This window comes from Sminthopsis crassicaudata, chromosome X (genome assembly GCF_048593235.1).
Source record: "Sminthopsis crassicaudata isolate SCR6 chromosome X, ASM4859323v1, whole genome shotgun sequence".
Taxonomy (NCBI): Eukaryota; Metazoa; Chordata; class Mammalia; order Dasyuromorphia; family Dasyuridae; genus Sminthopsis; species Sminthopsis crassicaudata.
In genome coordinates, this window is record NC_133623.1 from 56,783,698 (window position 1) to 56,803,885 (window position 20,188).

Genomic DNA, 20,188 nt, shown 5'->3' on the forward strand with positions numbered 1-20,188 from the left:
CGGCTTTGTCTGAGCCCCCACGAGCGTCCCAGGGGTCCGGATTCACACGTACTTTGAGCACACGTGGGACTTTCAGGAGTGCGCCTCCAGCACCATCTCCCGCCTGTTCCCGCCCCCCTGAGTGTCTCCCCTCATGGTTATCCCTTGGACGCCCGGCCCCCGCTTCCAGGAAGGTCCCTCTTCCCCTGGACTGAAGTAGACCGTTCTTTCTCCGGAGAGAGGGGGAAGGGTGGCCGTCAATAAATGAGCGACTTAATTCCCCTCCCTCCCTCCCTCCGGGCCTCTGGGAGCGTGCTAAAGTCCCGAATAATCCGAACGGGGTGCAAACCCGACGCCCCCCCCCACTCTGGTCTCCCCGCGAGGTCCCCGGGGAGCAGCGGGCACACAGTAGGTGCCTAATAAATGCTTGGTTGGTCGTGTCTCACTGAGAGTCTCCATCTCTGGTACCGCGGGGTCGGCGCGTCAGTAGCATCTTTAACCACCTCCTAAGTGCCAGGTCCTGGGCACCGAGCCAGGGGGGGCCCTCCGGCCCGTTTCTGCTCCAGGCCGCTCCGCAGAGCCCGGAGGCGGGGAGAGGTTGAGCTGGGGCTCTCCAAGGGCTCCTCCTTTCCCACCTTGTCCGCCTTCACCCTAACCCATCTTCAGCCACCTGCTGGGGTCCACTCCTATTCTCCGTCCTCCATGGGAAAGGGCGAAGGCCCCGTCAGACCGATAAGGCAATTAGCGTTTATTTGCATCTCATTTACATCAGAGATTTTTCTATCTTTACAAAAAGGAGCCCCTTCCTTTACCCCGAGTTTGGTTGTGGTCCCCTGAGGCCACAAAGTCAGCCCGGGCCTGGCTCTCCCTCTGCAGGAGGGGGGGAGTGAGCAGGGAGGGGCCCCTGGTGAGGCCTGGGCAGGAAGCGAGAGTGGGGGCCCTCGCGGCTGGCGGGCTGCCTGCCCTCCTCCCACGGCTGCTGCTGCCGCTGCTAATAGTCTCTGAGCCGAGCGCTCTCTCTCACGGAGGGCTTCCAGGAGGAGGCAGCCCTCCGCCTCCCCACAGGCCTCCCCCCACCCCATCCCCAGCATGGACAGCGCAGACCCGGACATCGCCGCCAAGGACCCTCTGGACCACTATGAACTGCTGCAGAGGGTGGGGGGCGGCACCTATGGGGAGGTGTTCAAGGTGAGGGCCCCTCCTTTCCTCAGGGCCTGTGTCCTTCGCCCCTTCTCCCCGGGTCTTCCATCCCTTCTCCAGACCCTCAGCTCCTCTTCCCCGGGGTCTCCTCTCCTCCTTCAAGCCCTTCTTTTCCTCCCAAATTCCATCCCCAAGAGCTTCCACCTCCCTCCCTCCCTGTCCATCCAGGTGCCCTCTCCCCTGCCCAGTCTCCCCTTCTCTCCAGAGCCCTTCGTCTCCTTCCCACCAACCAGAACGAGCGTCTCGCTCCCTCCATGGCCTTTCCCCCTAATTAAGGTCTCCCCCCCAAGTCCTTCATCTTCTTGCTTCCAGCCCCCCTCCCCCACCCTCCTAGCCCTCCCCCCCTCCCCAGAACCCTGTACTCAGCTCTCTGGGGACCAGGCCGGGATCAGAGGCAGAATCCTGGATTGTGTCTCACGGAGCGAAGCAGCCCAGAGGCTGGGGAAGGTGATGGAGGCCTCTGAAGTCGGCTTCTGGTTGGTGGGGATGGAGGGAAGGAAGCATCACCCCAGAGGTTTCCTCCCGACTCCCAAGAACTTATTTTAAAATTGCTGATGGCCTCTGGGTGGAAGAACATTAGGCTTGGCCTCCTAGTCCCGGAGGGAAGAGCTAGTTTTAAAAGTGGAAGTGAGAGGGAGAGAGAAAGAGATGGATTATCTTTAACCAGGATCATTCAAAAGTAAAAAATGGAAATGAGCTTTGGGGCAGGGAGGGAGTTCCCTTTCACTGCTTCTTTCTCTTTCTGAAGTTGGATGGCCAAGACTGGGGAGAGGGATGGAGATGGGGGGGAGGGATTCATGTTTCCAAAAGGACTTGGGGTACATGGTCCCTGAAGTCAGCTCTCTCCTTCCCCTCCCTCTACCCCGAGACTTTGTCTGGGGTGTTGGGCTTCTGGGGGAACCCCACGTGAGTTAGCAGGAAGAGGGGACATTTGTACTGCTCATTTGCTTATTTGTTTTGGGTAATACACCGCCTGCTCTCACTGCCTTCTCCATTACGGCCTCCCTTCCCCAGGCTCGGGACAAGGTGAAGGGGGAACTGGCAGCTCTGAAAATGGTGAAGATAGAGCCAGGTGAGCTTGAGGTTTGACGTCCCTCCCAACCCTTGTCCCTGGGACACCAGTCTCGACACACACTCCGACCCTTTCTCTCCCTTTAGACGATGACCTAAGCACCCTGCATCGGGAAATCCTCATCGTTCGGACCTGTCGGCACCCCAACATCGTGGCCTACCATGGCAGCTACCTCTGGTCAGCTCCCTGACCCCTCAGGCTGGCTGTCCACACTCTGCCCCATTTCATGACCCTCAGACTAATTCTGACCAGTTCTTTAACCTCCAGACCGGTTCCCCACTTCTATACTCTCTCTCTGGATCCCCAAACAGAATCTGTACGTGCTCAAAACCAGATCCCTGGCTCTGAAAGTGGCCCTGTTATCCCAGTTTTTCCAGTCGCCTCTCCCCCACCCCAGTCATGGCCCCCATGGGCCTGAGCTTCTCTAGGTCATTCCCTTGACCTGCTAAACTATAAAATTTGCCTCGTTGAGAAGTGATTAGTATGTGGAGTGAATAAAGGGCAGTAATAATTGTATTAATACCTAGGAGGATGAGGGAAAAGTTAGATCAGGAGAATGTGGTTATAAGTTCACCTTGGGGAAGCCGAAGCATTTCTCTGGATCTAGGGGTCTTCCCTAAACTCTCTGAGCCTGAGCTTACTCTGGCTGATTCTATTCCTTCCTTCACCCCAAACCCCTCATGTCCTTCCTTCTTTTCCCTTTCCCTTCTCCCTCCTCCCCAGGCTTCAAAAGTTATGGATCTGCATGGAATTCTGTGGCGCAGGCTCACTTCAAGACATTTACCACAGTAAGGAGGCGGAAGTGGGGGGTGCCCTCCCCAAGTGGAGAAGCAACCGACTATTACCTTTGCTTTAAGTCCCTACTAAAATCCCACTTTCTACTGGAAGCCTTCCCTACTCGCCACTCCCTCCATTCCAGCATCTTCTCTTGTCTCTTATTTTATCCTGCAAAGAACTTGCTTTGTATAGATTTGTTTGCAGTTGTCTCCCTCCATAGAGTGTAAGCTCTTTAGGGGAAGGGACTGCCTCTTTTTGTATCCCTAGTGCTTAACTCAGTGCCTGGTATGTAATAGGTGATTAATACATGTTCACTGATTGATTGATTAAGTTGGCTGCACCCTGCCCTCCCCACCCCTAACATCCCCTTCTCCATCCCTTTCTCCTCATTCCTTCTGCTCTTGTCTGAGTGATGGTGACTCAGTCCCCTGACCCCTGGGGTGGGGTGTGGGGTCTGTTGCAGTGACTGGCCCGCTCTCTGAGCTTCAGATTGGCTACATCTGCAGAGAGGTACTCCAGGTGAGGATTCCACTTTCCCAATGCCCCCTGCCCACTCTCCTCTCCTTCCCCTTTCCCTCCCTTCGTTTTTTATTTTGTATCTCGTTTATTGTACTGGGGATTCATTGCAAGAGCTTTAACCTCTCATTGCTCCAAATTTATTTAAAATTTAAAAATGTAAAATTTAAATTAAAAAATATTTAATTTAAATTAAAAAAAATTTTAATTATTTTTTATTATAGCTTTTTATTTACCAGATATATGCATAAGTAATTTTTCAGCATTGACAATTGCCAAACTTTTTGTTCTAATTTTTCCCCTCCTTCCCCCCCCACAGATGGCAGGTTGACCAATATATGTTCAATATGTTAAAGTATAAATTAAATACAATATATGTATACGTGTCCAAACCATTGTTTTCCTGTACAATTTTTTTTAAACATCTATTTAAAAGTTTTTTTAAGTTCCGAATTCTTTCCCTGTCTCTGGGCCCTCCCCACTCATGGAGAATGCCAGTAATATGTTCTCAATTTTATATATATATATATATATATATATATATATATATATATATATATATATATATATATAATTATTATATAGTATATATAATAATTGTTATATATAATTATTATTATATATGTGCAATATTTATGTGCAGTAATATTATATATTATTATATACGTGCAATCATGTAAAACCTCTTTTCATATTAGTCCAAGCAAACTTTCATAAGACTGAGATACACAGAAGGTACCAACTGCACTGGTGGAAAGAGTTTCCTCTTCAGGGGGGTCCTATACCAGGTTTAGCCCCTGGGCCTGTGGCTATTCTGTATATTGGTATTTATCCACCTGAGTAGCTGCTCCTTCCCTCAAGGACAATGTCAACTTCATGAAATGGGGACCGCTTAACTCTGTCTTTGTAGCCTTGGTTCCTAGTTCCAAGTAGAAATTTAATGAATGTCTCGAAAACATGCTCCCAATCCCTCAAGTTGTCGTCTCTCAATCCAACCTCGTTTCCCTCTCACCCCAAATCTCACAATACCCCCAGTCTAAACAAACTTTCCCTGATACTCCACAAGGTGCTGCGGAGAAAGGGATTCTGGGTAACCCCAACTCTTCTCTTTCTCCCTGTCTCCTTGTTTTCCCCAGGGTCTGGCCTACCTACACAACCAGGGCAAGATTCATCGAGACATCAAGGTGCTTCGGCAGGGGGCAGATGAGGGTGGGAAAAGAGGAAGATTGGCTCTGTTGAATTTAGCCCTTAGCACAAAACAGGCATTTGATAAATGTTTATTGCTTGATTGAGTCTTGATTTTTTTTCCTGTGGCCCCCCCACCCCCATCCAGGGAGCAAATATTCTCATCAATGACAATGGGGAGGTTAAGCTTGGTGAGTAAAATTGGGAGAGCCCGTGGGATAGAGGGGGAAAGGGTCGGGAGAGGCAGAGGTCCTTCAGCCTACTGTTACTCCCTTTTCTCCAGCTGACTTTGGCATCTCAGCTCAAATTGGGGCTACCCTGGCTCGCCGACTCTCCTTCATTGGAACGCCGTACTGGTAAGGAGTCTGGGGCAAGATCGGGATGGGGGATGGATGGTGAGGGCTGATGGCTCTGGGAATTCTGCAGACATCTGGCTTTGAGCCTCCCTGGGTCTTTTGTGTTCCTGGGCTGTCCCACCGAATTCTGCTTCTCTCAGTCCCTCTTCTTGCCTTTAAATCTATCTCTATATTTCCCAGCCTTCTCTCTACTGTGACAGTCTTTGTGTCTTTGCCCCATAGGATGGCCCCCGAAGTGGCTGCTGTGGAGTTCAAGGGAGGCTACACAGAGCTTTGTGATATCTGGTCTGTGGGAATCACAGCGATTGAAATGGCTGAACTACAGCCTCCTATGTTTGATGTGCACCCCCTCAGGTATGGCCCCTGGCCCCAAGACATAACCATGCTCAGCCCCTGGAAGCCAGATCCTTGATCCCAATTCTTGGGAGATTTAAATTCTCTGGGAGCCCTTATGCTAAGTCTCTCAAAGGTCCTATGCTTGTCATCTGACAAGGTGACCTGTCTTCAGCTCCTGAGACCCCCATTTTGACTCTTAGAATATCCCTTCCCCAACTCTCTAGGAAACCCCTCACTCTTCTGACCCCTGGCCTGGTCAGATCTCCTATCCTGATCTCTGGATTGTCTTCTTCCCTCCTGCTGGCCCTAACAGAGGAAGTTGTGGAGGAAGGAGACATCCAGTAGTAGGGTCCTGAACTCCCCTTATCCTTTCATCTATCCTAGAGTGCTTTTCCTCATGACCAAGAGTGGATACCAGCCCCCCAGACTGAAGGAGAAGGGACGATGGTGAGGGGGAGACCCTGGGCCTGGGGGAGGGTATCGGGTGGTCTGGGGTGGGTAGGGGAAACTTCAAGCTGAAACCTGAGAACTAAGGTATTTCTCTGCTTTCTAGAGCATCTTTGACACACACAGTCTCTGTCCTTTGCCCCTACAGGTCAGCTGCCTTCCACAACTTCGTCAAGGTCACACTCACCAAGAATCCCAAGAAACGGCCCAGTGCTGCCAAGATGCTCAATGTGAGATGTGTGCCCTGTACCCACAGGCCATTGCCCTGAACTAGGATAAACAAGAAGCAGTAGTAGATGTCGGAGGTTTCATTTTGATTTAATTTAGCAAAGCTGAAGATTCAAATTTGTCCCTGACCATTGGCAGCTTCCATATTACAAAATATAAGCAGGCCTGGAGTTTAGGAGTCAAATTAAATCTAAAAATCTATATTGGGATCCATCTATTTCTAGGGGATGATTGAGCCTGTGTGATTGGAGGTGAGACCCTCAAGAGGAATAGTACAGAGAAAGGAGAGGAGAGGACCCACCACAGAGCCTTGGGGTACAGCCTTGTTTTATGAGTAGGAAGGGATTAATGCTCTAAATGAGGAGATTGAAACTGAGTAGTCAGAGACACAAGGAAAGAACCAAGATGATGCTAAGGGAGGATCCATGAGTGCCCAAGTATTGCAGAGGTTATGAGAAATGAGGACTGAAAAAGGGCATTGGAATTTAGCAACGAAGACATTGTTGATGACCAAGGACAGGGCAGGGGCAGCTAGGTGGCGCAGTGGATAGAGCACCAGCCTTGAATTTAGGAGGACTCAAGTTCAAATCTGATCTTAGACATTTAACACTTCCTAGCTGTGTGACCCTGGGCAAGTCATCTAATGGCATAATAGAGTTGTCCAAAGGTGAGATGGCTTGCCATCATGAATGGTCTTCAAGTGAAGCTGGATGACCATTAGGGGTGCTTCTGATGGCCCTGCCTGTGCTAGAATCCTGTGGGAGGAGAGAGATTCCAGACCAGAAATTCTATATTTGTTGTTCTATTCAGCAATTATTTGTATATTTATTGTTATCATATTAATTATTCAAGAAAGTCCACAATCAGCCAACATTCAAGGACATTATTTGTCAAACTATAAGCCAGAGAAGTCTTAGTTTTTACACATTGATATGTATTTAAGCAGAGAGAGAAAAAAGGAGAAGATTCTTAGAGAATCTTCGGGTAAAATATCTTTGGGAGAGGGAGACAAGAAATAAAAGAAATCCTAAATTGCTTATTTCTTCCCAAACATCTTCAGAAAGTCAGAGTAAAGTGTAGGAGCTCTGGAAATGTAGGCAGGGGTCAGGTTATGAGGACTTGATATTTTCTTTTGGAGGTGTTGGCAAGCCACTGAAATTTTCTAAGTAGGAGCGTGACAGAGATTTGTACTTTAGGAAAAAAAAAATCAGGGGCAGCTAGGTGGCGCAGTGGATAGAGCACCAGCCTTGAATTCAGAAGGACCAGAGTCCAAATCTGGTCTCAGACACTTAACATTCCTAGCTGTGTGACCCTGGGCAAGTCACTTAACCCCAGCCTCCAAAAAAAAAAAAAAAAAAAATCATCTTGTCATCTGAGTGGAAAGGAGTGCAATGGGGAGAGAGTTGGTACAGGGAAATGGATTGGAAGTCTTTTGAGGGCGTGGGGTGATACTTGCCTTCGGATGGTGGTTGTATAAGTGGAGGGAAGGGAATATACTGGAGAGCTATGAGGATACACATGGCAAGCTCTGGCAGTGGATTAGATATGTGGGGCAAACTGAAGAGCCTAGGACAATATCATTGATCCCTCTTGGGTTTCAGGGAAGTCCATATCCAGAATCCCTTCTGGTGGCCTTCTCAAGCAATCCCCTTCCCCAGAATTCTTAGCCTTCGGTCTCCCAACTTCCTACCTGGAACCATTAGCCTCTTCAACGCTTCTGAACTCTCCCCCCTCAATTACCTTTCCCTAAGACCTCTCTAATACCCAGTGAGCGATGATGCCCTGACAAGCCACCTCTGTGGGGGAAAACTGAGGGATTGCTTTCCCCCCTTTCCTTACATAGACTTCTATATACAGAATCCCACACCAGCATTCTCAGTCCTCTTTTCATGTTTCAATTTTGACCTTTTCCCTCCATCCTTAGCATCAGTTGGTGTCCCAACCAGGATTGTCTCGGAGCTTGACTCTGGAGTTGTTGGAGAAACTGAGAAACCCAGGAAAGACCCCTTTGGGGGGTGAAAGTGAAGAAGAAGAACCTGAGGTAAGAAAAGCACCAGGCGGCATTCGGGAGATGCTGCTTTTGTAACACTGAGATTGAGATTCTGGGATAACTGGAGTTGGAGGTTGGGGTGAGGGGAAAAGAGAGGGAAAGATCAAAGATATCTTAAAGATGAGCCTTAGTGGCTGGGAGGATGATGGTGCCCTTGGAAGAAGAAAGGAAGAAAGTTTGGAGGCCCTTGTCTGTTTGAGAGGGAGGACTGGGGTAGGGAAGATAATGGGTTTAATTTTAATGTGTATGAGATGTCAGCAGAACACCTTACAAGTAGGTGGAGATGTGGGGCTAAAAAAGGAATATTTATGGACTGCTGCTAGACCTTTTTGTGTTTATAAGTTTTTCCACCTCAGATCTTTGTTGTTGTTAAAAACAATTTTTAAGTGTGTGTGTGTTTTTTAATTGAGTGAGTTCTAAATTCTTTCCCTTCTTCTCTCCCTTACCTTCGCTTTAATTGTGAAAGCAAGTATTTTAATATAGGTTAGACATGTACAGTCATGCAAAATGAATTTCCCTGTTAGTCATATTGTAAAAGAAAAGACCCAAAAAATTCAAGAAAAAGAACTTTTAAAAAATTATGTTTCAATCTGCATTCAGAATACATCAGTTCTTTCTCTGGAGATGGATAGCATTTCCCCCTATAAATCCTTTGGAATTGTCTTAGATCCCTGTATTAATGAGAATAGCTGTGTTTTATAGTTGTTCTTTGTTACAATATTGCTGTTGCTGTATACAATGTTCTCCTGATACTGCTTATTTGATTTGCATCAGTTCATGCAGATCTTTCCAGGGTTTTCTGAAAGCATCCTGCTTGTCATTTCCTATAGCACAATAGTATTCCATCACAAGTATATATCACAACCTGCTTAGCCATTCTGCAATTTATTGGTATCCCCTCATTTTCAAATTCTTTGCTGCCACAAAAAGAACTGCTATAATTATTTTTGTGCATATAGGTCCTTCTCATTTTTTTTCCTGAGGTATGGGTAAAAGGGTATGCACAGTTGTATAGTTTTTTGGATGTAGTTCCAAATTGTTGTCCAAAATGGTTTGGATCAGCACCCAACTCCACCAATAATGCACTAGTGTTTTAATCTTCCCACATCCCATTGAGCATTTGTCATTTTCCTTTTCTTTATCAGCTTATCTGAGAAGTGGAAGGTAGTACCTCAGAGTTGCTTTAATTTGCATTTCTCTAATCATTAGTGATTTAGAACATTTTTTTTTCATATGACTATACTTAGCTTTGAATTCTTTGTCTGAAAACTTCCTGTTCATATCCTTTGATCATTTATCATTGGGGAGTGACTTGTAATCTTATAAATTTGACTCAGTTCTCTACGTATTTGAGAAATGAGGCCTTTGTCCGAGAAGATTGTTGGAAATCCTGCTCCTTCCTCCTGACCCCTGCAGTTTTCTGCTTTTATTCTAATCTTGGCTACATTGATTTTGTTTGTACAAGACCTTTCCAGTTTAATGTAATCAAAACTATCCATTTTACATCCTATAATGTTCTCTCTCTCTTATTTGGTCATAAATTCTTCCCTTATTTATAGATCTGATAAATAAACTATTCCAAGTTTCCCAGATTTGCTTATGGTGTCACTCTTTATGTCCAAATTACTTTATCCATTCTGCTATACTTCTGTTTAGTAGATGAGTTTATTAAGATAATGTTATTTCCCTTCAGCTTACTTTTCTCCCTTGTTTATCCTTCTCTCTCCTTTTATTCTTTCTCCCTTCAAAAGTGTTTGGTTTCTGACTATTGCCTTCCCCAATCTGTCCTTCCTTTTTCTTTTATTTTTTTGGTGAGGCAATTGGGGTTAATTGCCTTACCCAGGACCACACATCTAAGAAGTGTTAAGTGTTTGAGTCTGGATTTGTATTCAGATCCAACTGACTTCAGAGCCAGTGTTTTATCCACTGTGCCATCTAGCTACCCCTGTCTTTTCTTTTCAAAATCCTACTCTTTTCTCTTATTTCCCCTCTTCTTCATCTTCCATGTAGGCAAAGGTAGATTTTTATACACAACTGACTATGCATGTTATTCCCTCCTCTTTGACTTAATTCCAATGAGAGTAAGATTCAAGCCTTGCTCACCACTCCCCTCTCCTGATCTTCCCTCCCAACATAAAAGTTCTTTTTAAGACTCTCTTCTATGTGAGAAAATTTACTTCATTCTGTCTCTTCCTTCTCCTTTCAATGCATCTGTCTTTCTCATTCCTTAATTTTATTTTTTTGGTTATCATCTTATCATAGTCAACTTAGACTCTCCTTTTAACTGCCCTAATAATAATAAAGTTCTTGGGAGTTAAAAGTATCATCTTTTCATGTAAAAATGTAAACAGTTTAGCCTTAATGAATCCTTTATCTCTTTCATGTTTATTTTTTTATGCTTCTCTTGAGTCTTTATTTGAAAGTCAGATTTCCTTTTCAGCTCTGGTCTTTTCATTAGGAATACTTGAAATATTTACATATTGAATGAAATATCCATTTCCCCACCTGAAGAATTAATATTCATTTTTGTTGGGCAATGGTTCTTGGTTGTAATCGTAGCTCTTTTGCATTCTGGAGTATCATATTATAAGCCTTCTGATCCTTTAATTAGAAGCTGCTAAATCTTGTGTTATCCCTTCTGTGGCTTTATGATATTTGAATTGTTTCTTTCTGTCTCTCTGCAATATTTTCTCTTTGACTTAGGAACTCTGGAATTTGGCTATAATATTCCTGGGAGTTTTTGTTGGGGATTTCTTCTAGGAAATGATTGGTGGATACTTTCCATTTCTGTTGTATCCTTTAGTTCTAAAATATCAGAGTAGTTGTCCTTGATAATTTCTTGAAACATGATATCTAAGCTCTTTTTTTTTTTTTTTTTTTTTTTTTTTTTTTAAATCATGGCTTTCAGGTGGTCCAATAATTTTTAACTCCCCTTAGTCCATTTTCCAGATCAGTTTTTTTTCCAATAAAATATTTCACTTTTTTTTCTATTTAAAAAAATTCTTTTGATTTGATTTGATTGTTTCTTGATGTATCATGGAGTCATTAGCTGTCACTTGTCTAATTCTACTTTTTAAGGAATTAATTTTTTCAGTGATCTTTTGTACTTGGCCATTTGGCCAATTCTGCTTTTTAATGAGTTATTTTCTTCAATGGATTTTTGTGGCTCTTTTTACCATTTAGTCTATTCTGTTTTTTTAAGGTGTTATTTTCAGCAATATTTTCCTTTACCAAACTGTTGATTCTTTTTTCATGAATTTCTTGCATTGCTCTCATTTCTTTTCCCAATTTTTACTCTGCTTCTCTTATTTGATTTTTAAAATCCTTTTTGAATACTTCCAGAAAATAATTTTGACCATAAGACCAATTCACAATATTCTTTGAGGCTTTGCTATGTTGATATCATTGTCTTCTTCTGATTTTGCATTTTGATTTTCCCTGTCACTATAGTCACTTCTGTGCTCAGGTTCTTTTTTTGGTATTGTTTAGTCATTTTTCAGCCTATTTCTTGATTTTTAAATTTTATGTTAAAATTAACATGTCTATTAAGCTTTAGATTTTTCATGTTGCTGTTTTCAAAGGTAATTTTCAGGGTCTGTAAATTCTCAGTTGACTGCTTTCTGGCCTGTGTTCTGGTTGGTGAGCAACCAAAAGCATTCTTTTCCATCCTGGAACTATGACCCATCTTCATTCCTGCTAGTAGTACTCCCCCATACCCTGGGACTATGACCAAGAACTATGTATGGGTAATACAACAGAATCTTGTTTCCAAGGCTAGCAAAGGATCCTTTGTAGTCTCCTTCTGACCAGTTGTCTGACTCCCTTACCTTTTGTGGACTTAGCTCCCAAATCCACTGCTTCTGATTCAGTTGTCCCAAATGCTGTTTGCTTGTGGGGTTCAGCCTATGCTGGTGTGGATGGTACTAATGCTCACAATAGTGAAACAGACCTTTTCTGTTGACCTTTTAAGTTTTTCTGGGCTGGAAAATTGTTACACCTTATCATTCTGTTGGTTCAGCTATTCCAAAATTAATTTTGAGGCAATATTTTAACACTGGTTGCAATAGAATTTGAAAGAGTTTAAGTGAGTCCCTTTTCTCTACTATCTTGGCTGTACTCCCATTAGCTCTTTGTTGACCAGAGTCAAAGACTACTGACATTTTTATAATTCATTTGTATAATTCTATATTGCTTTCCAAAAAAAGTTGAATTGATTCAGGACTGAATTAATAACACAGAGTAATTTAACTACATCCTCACCAGAATCAAATCATGTCATCTTTTATTATTTTTGCCAATTGTAAGGGGGTCAGATAGAATCAAATAATTGTTTTAATTTGTATTTCATTAATTATTAGGGATTGTGAATTTTTAAAGATATGATTGTTGAAAATTTGTATTTCTTATTTCAGGAACTTCCTTTACATATTTTTTGATCACTTATCTGTGGGAGAATGACATTTACTCTTATCCAAAATCTAGAAGATACTGACGCATTTATATCAGATTTTTGTCAGAAATATTTAACTCGAACAAGAATAATTCTTGAGTGGTTTCTTTTCTTGTTTTGTATTCATTGATTTTCATTTGGCAAAAGATTCTTATTTTTAAGTCATCAGATTCATTTAATTAGTCATTCATTTTCTCAAGGTCATGACTGGTTAAGAATGTCCCCTCTCTCCACAGTTGCAAAAAATTATCCCCATTTTTCAAGTGGAAAACTCAGAAAGGGGGAGGTGACTTGACCGTGTTCACACAAATAGCAAATGTGAAATAGAGCACTTGAACTCAGATATAGTGGAAATTGTATTCTAGAATTAAAAATAGTGGGTTCAGGCCTCAGCTTTGCTACTTATTAGCTGTGACCTTGAGTAAGTCAGGGATTCAGGGATTCGATTTTCCTTTCTGTAAAAAGAAGTGGGGGGGCAGCTAGGTGGCACAGTGGATAGAGCACCAGCCTTGAATTCAGGAGAACCCGAGTCCAAATCTGGTCTCAAACACTTAACACTTCCTAGCTGTGTGACCCTGGGCAAGTCACTTAACCCCAGCCTCAGGAAAAAAAAAAAAAAAAGTGGGAGTAGACAGTGTTCAAAGATCCTTCCAGGTCTATTTTCTCCTGTTTGGCTCTTTCTTTTTATGACCTAATTTCCAACTCATTGTTCTTTCACTGTGAGAGCATTTGTGTCCTGTCTCATTCCAGATCTTTGTTTTCCCCTCCTCTAGTTGTCTTCTGTCCTGGATATATCCATAAAGGACAAATATCTACGAAGGTTAGGATTAGTAGCCGCCTTAGTGGTCTCATGGCCATGACCTCACCTCAGTGGCCATCTTGGGGCTTCTTGATTGGCTTGAGGAGCATTGACTCCCGTCCCCCCACCTTGTTCTTCTCTACACAGCAGCCTCCTGCCATTCCTCGGAGGATCCACTCCACTCACCGACCTGGATCCTTAACCATACCCAGCTTGGACTCTGGTTGTGAGTATACAGAATCCCTAAAGCTTAACTTCCTTTACTAAATCTGGAGATGCTCAAAATCTGACTCCCAGTAACTCCAGAACCAGAGTCGAATTCCCCAAATTATTTTTTATCTAACCCCCAAATTCTCGTCCCTTCTACCTGAAACCTAGAAACCACAGCTCTGACACCCTAAGCTAAATTTTTAAATAGGGGGCCAGTTCACTGTCCCTCAGACTGTTGGAGGGCCGGACTATAGTAAAAACAAAAGCTCACACTCTGTCTCTGCCCCTCAGCCCATTTGCCATAACCCGGCAGGCCGCAGAAACATCCTCAGCGGGTCGCATCTGGCCCATAGTTTGAGAACCCCTGCCCTAAGCCATGTCTTGCCACAACACTACTCCCAGCCCGAAACCCCAAAATAGGTAGCCAGGATCCCAGGCCCACTCTGCCCCCCATTTCATTCTAACTTCCTGAGGGTCTACTCACTCCCTCTTAACTTCTTCACTCTCTTTCCAGGCCAGCACATGAAGTTCAGACCACTATGTTCAAAGAAACTTGGATCTCAAACTGACAATGTGAGGATGCCTTCTCCCCCTGCTGCCCTCCATTTCTCCTTCTCTGACTCCCTTCTCGACCACTAAACTTCTAACTTCCCCAAAACCCTCTCTTCAAGATTTCTTTCCTTTCTTTCTCACTCTTCTCTCGGGAAGATCTTCATCTTCTTCCACTAATCTCCCTTTTCCTCAATTAATCAATCATTCAAAAAAGCAGCGAATTGCTTATTATTTATTATTATTTGCTCAGGCATTGTGTTAGGTGGGGATTTTTAGGTAAAGGGAAACAATTGTGTCCTGTTCTCAAAGGGCTTACAGTCTACAGGGGAAAAAATCCATCTTTCTTCCTCTCCCAGGCTTCTGGCCAGGCCCCTGACCTTAGGAGTTGGGACACTATCCCTAGGAGCAACAGGTGAGGAAGCCTACCAGTAATGACAGATTCATGGAGGGAGGGAGACTTGGAGGAGCCAGAAGAGATGGAGGGTTGGGGCGGGGGGAGATGACAAAGAGACTTGAAGAAACAAAAAGAGACAGAGAACAAGAGATGGGCCGGGGGATGGACAAAGAACTTGGAGAGCCTGGGAGGGACTGGTCAAAAGGCAAAGAGAGGCTGGGACTGAGAAGGATGGCATCAGAGAATTTCTGGGAGATTCAGCCTTTGCTCCTTTCTTTTCAGGGAACAGTCTGATGACTCAGAAAACGATTATGATGATGTGGACATGTGAGCCACCCCCAGCCCTGTTAGGCACCCTCCCTGATATCCCAGACTCCAACACTCCCAATCTCTCAGTTCTCAATTCCCTGAGCCCCCCAAAATCAATCAACCTCACCCTAATTTCCTCTTGCAGCCCGGCCCCTGCAGTGGATGTCCCTCCTCCGTTACCTCCCAAGGTGAGACCATGGGGACTCCCGTGGGCTGCTTCCAGGGTCTGCAGGGCCTAGGGATCAATTTATTAAAATCAGGGATGGGTGACTGATATAATGGGGTCCTTTGGGGACTGGGACTCAGGCTGATGGGCTTTTCCAGTAGATATTGAGATCTCTCCACGATTGAGAACTTGACTCGGTTTCCCTCTGGTACACTGTCCAGGTTAGAGAATGGGAAGGAAAAAGCAAGAGAATTCTAGGCATGTTTTACTAGTGTGCCCTCCTGCTTCTCCTTGCAGTCCAAGCTCCGGACTCCATCGGATGAGGGTCCTGGGGATGATGGGCGGCTGAGCCCCGGTGTCTTGGTTAGATGCTCCAGTGGGCCTCCTCCCCGTACACCTCGGCCAGGGCCCCCTGTGGCCCCCAGAAGTCCCCACCTCTCTGCCCGGTCAGGTAACTGGGGTCAAGTGGACATTAAATTGGGGGAGTCTAAATACTTGGGGGCCTATAACTTCTAGAACCAAAGGCCAGATACCTTTGACCTTTAAAGCCCTCCCCTGCCTCGGCCTACTTTTCTAGGCTTATTCTACCGATGTTCTCTGTAGACCAGCCGAACTGGCCCATGTACCACCATCACTTGTGTACACTTTAACACAATCTTCCTCCCACCCCATCCCCAGTACTGGAATAGACACACACACACACACACACACACACACACACACACACACACACAGAGCACTTCCTCATTTAAACTTCCCACTTGCATTTAAAGGTCAGCTCAGGCACAACTTTCTCCGGCTTGTCTCTCCCCTGCCAAATTATCCTTTACTTTTCCTACATGGCAAAGCTTCCTTTGCCCCTGCTAGAAAGTGCCAGGAACTGTTTCTCTTTTTTTTCTTCCTGTCCCCGTGTCTGACATGGAATGTGGGCTTAATAAATGTTTGCTGATTGAGCAAAATGAGGTAGCACATGTAAAGCACTTTCCTGACCTTTAAAGTGTTATTTTAAGCTGGTATTTGTATTACAAAATGACATATGCAAACCTTTTTCAGCCCTGAAAGTACTGCACAGATACCAGTGATTATTATCTTTTCAGACCCCTCTCTCTGGAGTCCATCCCTCTCAGGGTCCAAGCAGCCCCCTATTTTACCCCCCAAGAAAGAGAAAAGGAAAAAGGTGAGGACCCCTGAAACCCATGGCTTAGGGGAGGAGGGAACTGGAAATGTGTGCCCTCAATCCTATTGCGCATTTAGGGGTAGTGGGAGGAGGGGTTTCCTGTTCTTCACTTCCCACGGTCCTCCTGACTGGACTGCCTCTTCACTGTGCCTAGGACTGTGCTCTCCTGGTAAAAGTGTTTAATGGCTGTCCCCTCCACACCAGTAGCACTGCTGCCTGGACACACCCCACAACCAAGGGTGAGGGTACGGGGTGGGGCTGGAGGGCAGAGGATTTGGCAGTGGGCAGGGGAAGAGGATTCTGGATCTGTCGGGATCACGATGTCAGCACCGGGAAGCACCCTTGCACACCTGTTAGAGCAAACTACTGATGGGAAAAGGGAGGCCTGGAGGGGAAGGCACTTGCTTAAGGCCACACAGAGAATGAGGGTGGGGCTGGATGGGGACGGTTATTAGAGGCCTGAAGATGGGGGGGGCTCGGCCTGTCCTTTTTTCTGCTTGATCAGACCAGCACTTGCTCTTGGGGGCTGAGGAGGGGATCTTCATCCTGAACAGAAATGACCAGGAGGCCACGCTGGAGATGGTGAGCAGGGGAGGCTCCTGGGAAGAAGGACGATGGATGGGCTAAGGAAACATTAAAGACCCTTCTCCTCTTTCCCTCCTTTCTCTCAGCTTTTCCCTGGCCGGACAACCTGGGTTTACTGTATCAACAACGTCCTGATGTCTCTGTCAGGTCTGTCTGGGGAGGGGGGCGGGGCTGCGGTGGGGGCGCAGGTCTGGGAGATATGTCAGAGATGGAGGCCTGAAAGGAAGCGGGGAGAATGAAGGGACCCCTGGAGGGACCTGACGGAGTGGGCATCCTCCAGGCCCTGACTTGGTCTTCTCTCCCAGGAAAGACCCCCCAGCTGTACTCCCACAGCCTCTTGGGACTGCTGGACCGGAAGGAGACAAAGACCGGGGGCCCCATGGCCCACATCACTCCCCACCGGCTGCTGCCCAGGTCTTCTCCTCCCCCCTGTCCCTCTCTGAAGCCCCTCTCCTCCCAGGAGACTCCCCCAGTCTCACCCTCCCCCCTGCCTCCTCAGGAAGAACGCCGTGTCCACCAAGATCCAGGACACTCGGGGTTGCCGCGCCTGCTGTGTGGGTGAGTGGGCTCCAGAAGCTTCGGGAAGCTTCTTGGGCTGCTCATTGAGGGGGAGATCCCAGCCCCAGGGAGGGGGGCCCGGGCGTGAATGGAGGGCAGGCTTGGGCTGGGGCGGAGGCCACGGAGGGGGGGCTGGGATGATTTGGAGTTGTGGGGCCCGGGGGGGGGGGGGGGGAGGGGAAGGGAGGGTTTCCAAGAGAGTTGACAGCGGGAAGAGGCGGGATGTGTGTGGGGCGAACGCGGATGAGTAAGGGGGGGTCCCGGCCGGAGGAGGGTCTCGGGTGAGTGGGGGATGGGCCGCAGTGTCACGGGTGGCCGGGGTCGGATCAGGGCGTGACCCGGCGCCCCACTTTGCAGCGGAGAGCCCCAGTTCCGGGGGCCCGTATCTGTGCGCCGCGATGGAGGCTGCGGCGATCCTGCTCCAGTGGTATCCTCCCATGGAGAAGTTCATGCTCATCAGGGTACCTAGGCCGAGAGGGGAGGGAGCCCCGGGACACGCCCCCTACTCCCGGACTGAACGAGGGGCTCGTGGGTAAACCCAGGGCTCCGTGAGTCCCGCCCACTGCCGCCTAAGACACGCCCCCCGAACTCCACGCCCCTATGGAGCTCTAGTCCCCCGCCCCGGGGGAGGTTCTCCCCGCCCCCAGTCTCCCCGTAGTCCCGCCCCATCTCAGATGCGCGTTTCTATTGGTCTATGGCTGGAAGCCACGCCCCTCTCCCTCTTTAAATGCAGCAAGTGCCCTTCCCGCTGCCGTCCCCGCTCCGAGTGTTCTCCCTCCTGGCGGCTCCTGGGCCTGAGCTCCCGGCCGTGTGCGTGGGCGTGAGCCCCGGGCCTGCGGGATCCGTGCGCTTTCATAACGTCCGACTCGGCCCCCTCTCCAGCTGGTTTGGGACCACGGGAGGCTGTAAGAGCCAGAAAATGCGGCCTCTGTAAAGGGGGCGGGACCTAGAAGGGAGGGGACTGGAAAGAGGGTGGGGTCTTGGGGAATGGGCGGGGCTTCAGAGAAGGGGGGGGGAGGTGGGTCTTAGGAAATGGATGGGGACTTGAAGAAGAGGTGGGGTTTGAGGGAGGGCGGGGCCTCGGAGTAGGGGCGGAGCCTGCTGGTATCTGAGACCCTTCTTTCATCCCCGTCTCCAGTACAGAGCGAGGGTCCGGTGCAGGTGACCCAGCTGGCCGACGACTTGGTCCTGGTGCTGCTAAATGGTTAATGGGGCCCCCTCGGGATTCCTCCTTCCCTACAATTCACTGAGAACGGGGGCGTTTCCCCCTTTAAACTCCAGACTAATTTCTTCTTGGACCCTTCAAGATCAGTTCCTACACTCGAACCCCTAAGAAAGCCAGGGCCCCGGGTCACTCCCAGACCCTTCCTGCCTCCTTCTGGGGACCTTGGATTGCTCCCGACCCCTGCACAATCTTCTAAAATGTCTCCAGCCCTTTGAGAGCTTCCAGACCTGGAGACCCCAACATCCTGCATTCCCTGGATCCTTAAATCCCTAGATTTAAACTGGGTCATGACCCCATACAGTGGGGGGAGTGAAATTATGATTTATTATCAGAAATGTTTGAGTTCTATGCCCGTTTTATATACCTATGTACCCCTGGGTCATGTAAAAACTTTTCAGACAGAAAGGGTGGTGAGTGGAAAGTTCAAGAAGCCCCTCTCTAAATCACCTAATTGCCCCTGACCTTCTCCCAAAGACTCTGTTCTCTGAGTCTCCCAGCATTGACCTGAAAAAAGCCCGGAACCTCATCACCCCCAGCTCCCCAAAAGTGCTCCCCTCCACTCCTCCCCCCAAGCACCCGTTCTTTCCAATCCCGGCCGATGACCGTTTTCTCTCTTCTCCCCGAAGGGAGTCTGAAGCTGGTGACTAGGGAGGGGTCCCCCGTGCGGGGGCTCAGGGCCCCGGAACTCCCACTCAGCGAATCTGTGGAGGCTGTGGGTACGTGAGGGGATTTACAGAGAGGTGGCTTCCTGGGAGCCAATGCCCCTTGCTGGGCGCTAACCCTTCCCCCTTCCTTCTCCAGCCCTGGTCGGTGGCCGCATCCAGGTCTTCTGGAAGCATGGTGTGCAAGTGTGGGCTCTAGGCTCTGACCAGGTGAGATCCCAGAGCCCTGATAATCTCCCCCTCCCCCAGGTCCAGCATTCCCACCCATTCCCAGTCTAACAGCTTCCTCCTCAAAGAAGGCTCTTTGACCCTGGACACGTGCCTTCCCCAATCTAGTCTCCATTTTCCCATCTGTGAAATGGGGTGGGGGGAATGTTTGGACTAGAAGATGTCTAAAGGACTTTGTGTAGCATCTGAACAATTTCCTTACACAGCTTCTGCAGGAACTAAGAGACCCTTCTCTTACCTTTCGCCTGCTGGGGTCTCCAAGGTGAGAAGGGAGAATCTGAGACAGGGAGGGTGGGAGGAGGGAAGTCCTGGGAGGACATTCCTAATGTGTGTCCCCAATTTCCCCAGGCCTGTTGTGGTGGAGACGCGCCCCGCCAATGACCCCAATGCTCCTAGCAACCTCTACATTCAAGAGTGAAGCCCGGAGCCGGCTGACCCAAAACTGAGAATTTTGTCCCCAGACACACATAATATAAATGTGATCCTTCACACTCCCGTGTCATGTCTGCTCATTTGCTCAGGAGAAATGAACACGAGGACTCCTCCTTGCATCACAAGGAGGTTACATCCTGGGGCCCTTAGAATCTGGATTTTGACTTTCTGAGATTCTAGTTTTTATATTCTAGGATTCCAAAATCTGTAATTTGAAGAGTCTCTGAACAACCCCACTCTCCCCTGGGGTCCAGGGATATCCCCTGTCCCAGAATGGGACAATCACACATGGAAC

The 20,188-nt window shown here is 47.4% G+C and overlaps 1 protein-coding gene across 4 annotated transcripts; it reads left to right on the forward strand.

The window, feature by feature from the left end:
- Nucleotides 1–36: 36 nt before the first annotated feature.
- Nucleotides 37–19,952, forward strand: MAP4K1 (mitogen-activated protein kinase kinase kinase kinase 1). Of its 4 annotated transcripts, none has more exons than XM_074277613.1 (31): nt 37–1,167; nt 2,194–2,251; nt 2,338–2,428; nt 2,975–3,039; nt 3,492–3,547; nt 4,681–4,728; nt 4,878–4,920; nt 5,013–5,085; nt 5,308–5,439; nt 5,806–5,868; nt 6,017–6,098; nt 8,021–8,137; nt 13,543–13,621; nt 14,120–14,178; nt 14,514–14,569; nt 14,834–14,878; nt 15,006–15,048; nt 15,324–15,477; nt 16,124–16,203; nt 16,358–16,442; nt 16,709–16,785; nt 16,875–16,935; nt 17,094–17,202; nt 17,288–17,346; nt 17,704–17,807; nt 18,080–18,251; nt 18,485–18,550; nt 19,198–19,287; nt 19,373–19,443; nt 19,668–19,723; nt 19,810–19,952. In XM_074277613.1, the coding sequence occupies exons 1-31, from the start codon at nt 1,069–1,071 to the stop codon at nt 19,877–19,879; spliced, it is 2,463 nt and encodes an 820-aa protein (XP_074133714.1). In that variant the 5' UTR covers nt 37–1,068; the 3' UTR covers nt 19,880–19,952. The 4 variants fall into 4 exon arrangements, with proteins under 4 accessions (XP_074133714.1, XP_074133715.1, XP_074133716.1 ...); XM_074277614.1 differs by having other exon boundaries at nt 13,546–13,621; XM_074277615.1 differs by lacking the exon at nt 18,485–18,550.
- The last annotated feature ends 236 nt before the right edge of the window (nt 19,953–20,188 follow it).

Bases quoted from the DNA above. Each gene is read 5' to 3' on its own strand.
- MAP4K1 (XM_074277613.1), top strand. From the start codon at position 1,069: ATGGACAGCGCAGACCCGGACATCGCCGCCAAGGACCCTCTGGACCAC. The intron at 5,869-6,016 runs GTGAGGGGGAGA...TTGCCCCTACAG, and splicing joins CTGAAGGAGAAGGGACGATG to GTCAGCTGCCTTCCACAACT. The intron at 15,478-16,123 runs GTAACTGGGGTC...TTATCTTTTCAG, and splicing joins CCACCTCTCTGCCCGGTCAG to ACCCCTCTCTCTGGAGTCCA.